At 52.8% G+C, this 4,091-nt stretch overlaps 1 protein-coding gene across 1 annotated transcript in view; it reads right to left on the bottom strand.

The window, feature by feature from the left end:
* Positions 1-925: 925 nt before the first annotated feature.
* Positions 926-4,091, bottom strand: part of LOC102388481 (galanin receptor type 2-like) — a 4,324-nt gene continuing 1,158 nt past the window's right edge. The window contains exon 2 of the mRNA XM_025204462.1: positions 926-2,063. Coding sequence (XP_025060247.1) covers positions 1,313-2,063 — 751 coding nt within the window. The 3' untranslated portion in view covers positions 926-1,312. The remainder of the gene's footprint in view (positions 2,064-4,091) is intronic.

Below are 4,091 nucleotides of genomic sequence, written 5' to 3' on the forward strand. Positions count from 1 at the left end.
TCTGGAATTCAGAGCTAGCTTTGCACCTTGCAGCAGGGGCCCATCCCTGCTCCTTGTGTAAAGAATATCAGCCAAGACCCCATCGCTGCTGAGGACAGGAAACCATATTTATTTGCACTAGGTTGGAAAGACATCTCTACAGTATACACAGTTCCCTCATTCCCAGACAGACCACAGCTCTCCACATGTACAAGGAAGAGCTCCTTACACAGGGGCAGTGGCATACCAGAAGTGTATGCAGAGGCAGCTTTGAAGATAGTGGACAGGTTTTAGTGGCAGGCATGTCACAGAAGCTGGCTTGCCTGATGCATGCCCTTGCTGATGTCTGTTCTGTGCCCTGAAATCCCAACAGCCTAGTCCCCTGTCCCATGGGGTGTGCTGCCTGCACTTTATGGTCCCACCTAGTATGTTGAATACAAGTGCTGCCCTGCCCTGCCCTGCCCTGCCCAGTGGGTGTAGGGGATATTGGCAGCTGACAAAGAAAAGCCATGCTAGGGAATGATGACTCCTTGCCCAGAGCTGCCTGGGGGTCACCAGCTCAAACAGTGAAAATGCAACAACAGGTCCTGCAGGGTGAACAATGAGTGAGCAGTGTGGCTCTTGGGGTGAGTGGGGAAAAGGTGGCAGGGATTGTGGGGTGAGATGAGCACCTAGCCAAAGCCATAAGTATAAAGCATAAGTACTTGCCTGACATTGCAGGGGGAGTGGGGAGTCTGGGGCCAATGCAGTGGTACCAAATGGGTGCACATGGCTGAAGGACAAGACACAGAGCTGTGCTTTTCTTTAGGGTGCAATAGAGCAGGGTGCCTTTCAGTGCTCCCTTCTCTATGCTGCAGGTTGGAAATCTGCCTCCTGGGCATCTGTACCATGATGTACCATGTCAGCAAGGCAGCAAATCTGCCTAGCTAAGGCCACAGCAAGGCAGGGAACAGTGAGATTGGAAGGAAGGTGTACAGAGTGTGTGGAGCCAACCAGGGTGCAGTCAAAGGAGCTAGTGCTCAGCTGGAACCCAGCAAGCTTTAGTTCTCCTGGCCTGTGGAGCAAGCATGAGCCCAGGTCTGTCCTCTAGGATGGGCATGTGCAGGTTTATGCTGTCTCAGGGGCTTTGTTTCTGTGCTTGGGAGAATATCACATCTGTGATGCAACAGGAGAAGTGGCAAGTCCAGGGGGAGGAGCAGGATTCCTGGGTTTCCGTTGTGGGGCTCTCTGCACCTCGATGACCTCTCTGTGCTTTCCAACACCCAGAGAGAAGGGGTTGTGTCTCCCTGTTTTCGGCAGCACAGTGTGGTTAGTTGAGGAAAGAGCCTGGCTACTAGGAAATATGGAGAGGCCGGGAGGAGCCTGATGGGACCACAAGGGATGCTGGATCCAGCTCACACCCATTCTGCTGCCCATTGTTCTCCTCATTCATCTGGGACACCTCGGTGGAGCCAGCATCAAAGCCAGGCACCATGTGGGCAGCATGCACAACATGGACCTTGTTCCGGGCCTTCTTCCTCAAGAGGCAGCTGAAGACCTTCTTGAAGCCCTTGCGGAAGTGCTTGGACACAAGGGCATAGACAATGGGGTTGAGGCAGGAGTTGGCATAGGCCATGCAGTGGGAGAGCAGCCGGAAGGCATAGGTGGCCTGGTTGAAGGGGAAGTCCCCATAGAGGTAGCGGAGGATGACCACATGGTAGGGCAGCCAGCACAGGCAGAAGAGGATGGTCACAATGATTATCATCTTGGTAACCTTCCGCTTGGCCTTTTTGGATTCAGACATGTCTTCCAGGGGGTCCACGGCTGTCCACAGGTACTTGATGGTCCTGGTGTATGAAAGGCTGACTATTAGCACCGGGATCACATAACCAAAGGCAAAAGTGCTGGTGTCCATGATCTTGCGCTTCCACTCCTCCCAGCCAGGCATACAGATGTAGCTGGACTCCCACTCAATCAGGTCATAATAACTCAGGTATGGCCCAGCAAAGACCACTGAGAGACCCCAGATCACAGCCATGGCTGCCACTGCATTGTAGGGTGTTCGCAGCTCCCGAGAGCGCAATGGGTAGCGGATGGCCAGATACCTGGAAAGGAAACCAAAGCAACGTGGCATTAGACAGATTCAGGACTCTGCTTCAGCCATGAACCACTAGTGGGATTCTTGCTGCCCTGAAGCGGTGGGTCCCTCTCCCTCTTTAGCATGGCCACCATCAGCAAACAGCTTCAGTGTCCCTCATGTCACTAAAGGGCCCAAATGCTTTCCCAAGTCTTTGGCCCACTCAGGACACATCCTAGCATCCAGCAGCATTTTCTTGCTAAGAGGATGCTTCCCTCGGTTTCTAACACACACCCTATGTCAGCGATCTCCACACAGGAAATACTGGACCCATTTCCCAGAGCACATCTGGAGAGGTTAGGTTGAGGCAACCATTCAAATAACACCAGACTCTCTCCCAACCCTAGCTGGTATGAGAGAGAAGACCAGATATAGCTCCTGGACTCAGACCCCTTCACCTGGCAGCCCAACCTGGCAAGACCCTGACTTTTATCAAAGCTGCTCTACAGCTTGGAAAAGATGGGATCTGATCAAACTCCTTGTACTGCCTGCCCCCAACTCCTGACCCTAGGTTTAAGCCCTTCAGGGTGCTTTGAGCATTGATTATTGCAGTGATGGGAATGGTACAAAGCCGCAAAGAAGCAAAGTCAAAGGGAGACTTTCCACTGACTTTCACGGGTTTTGGATCAAGCCAAGAAGGCCCAGTCTGGGCAGCCTGGAAGTGCCAGAACAGACCATTCTTCCCCTTGATGCACAGCTCATCTCTGAGACTGTTTTCCAGCAGCTCCCTGCCTGTCCACAGGCAGCAGCATGTATGGAGCAGGTATGGTGGGAAGTGCCTCTGGCAGCTCCCTAGGAACCACTGTGGGGTGAGGCGAGCAGAGCCACCTCCAGATGGAACAAGATCGGTTTCATTCTGTCATACTTATCAAGAGGCAGAGAGGACAAGTGGCTGATGGGAACATCTGTCCCCAGTTCCCCAAGGAGAGAGGAACATGTGTTTGTGTGACAGTCCCCTGACAGTGGCTGACAGCTACAAAAGGAGACAGCTTGGAGCTCTGCTTCCCTGTGGATAGGGGAGTGCAAGGAGGGGGTGTAGATGTCAGTGCAAGCAAAAGCCCTTTCACCCCTCTTGTCTCCATCCCTCTGGTTCAGGCAAGGAGCAATGCTTGGTTGGCACAAACTCTACCCTGTCCCTGGCAGCAGAGCATGGAGGAAAAATGCAGCCAGTACAAAAGGTTGCCCCCATCAATATAATGACTTGTCTCTAACATCCCTTTCATTCAAAAGGACCCTTTCTCCCATTCTAACTACATATAAGGTGGCTTCATCCAGTGCTGCTGTGCAGCCTCCTCTGGGGTAGAGCAAAGCAGCCCCTGTGCATCAGCAATGCCACACAGAAGGGATTGTGAAGAATGAGCTCAAACCGGGTGGGCAGAAGCCTGTGCTAGGATATTCCCTTGGGAGGCCCAGGGGTTGTGACACAGCCCTGGGTCCAAGGGGACTGGGCAGACTCATTCCCCCACTGCAGCACTTTGAGCTCATGCTTACTGAGCACAGCAGAAGGTGCCCTTCATCATCACAGGGCTGCATCCCCTCCCATGAAGACGTGGCCCAGTCTCATGAGCTAGTTGGGGATGGTCAGAGTCAGACCTTAGGAGGGAGGCCTCCCATGGCTGACCCCAAACAGCTCTGCAGAAAGTGCCTTTAATGATTCACTGGCCACTGTTCTCAGCAGTGTCCTGGGATGGTGCTAAGGGTACACTCCTCCAGGAGCTGTCCCAGGTGATGAGATATAAAACTCAGGTCCTGGCTGCAGGTGATCTCACAGCATCTTTTATTCTGGCCCTGATGTCCTGATCCATGTCTCATGTACCTTCATTCCTCCTTCCCCACTCCCTTCCATTGGATACAGCATCCTTACCCTTCCTATCCTAAACTCTTGCCCAGCCTTATAATGCAAGCCTTTGTGTGTGATCCCATCATTTGACAGCTGCCAGGCCAGACTGAGCGCTAACCAAATCAACACAGCTGCATGGAAGGTAACAGACTCATT

The sequence above is a fragment of the Alligator sinensis genome, unplaced genomic scaffold (assembly GCF_000455745.1).
Source record: "Alligator sinensis unplaced genomic scaffold, ASM45574v1 scaffold404_1, whole genome shotgun sequence".
NCBI classification, from domain to species: Eukaryota; Metazoa; Chordata; order Crocodylia; family Alligatoridae; genus Alligator; species Alligator sinensis.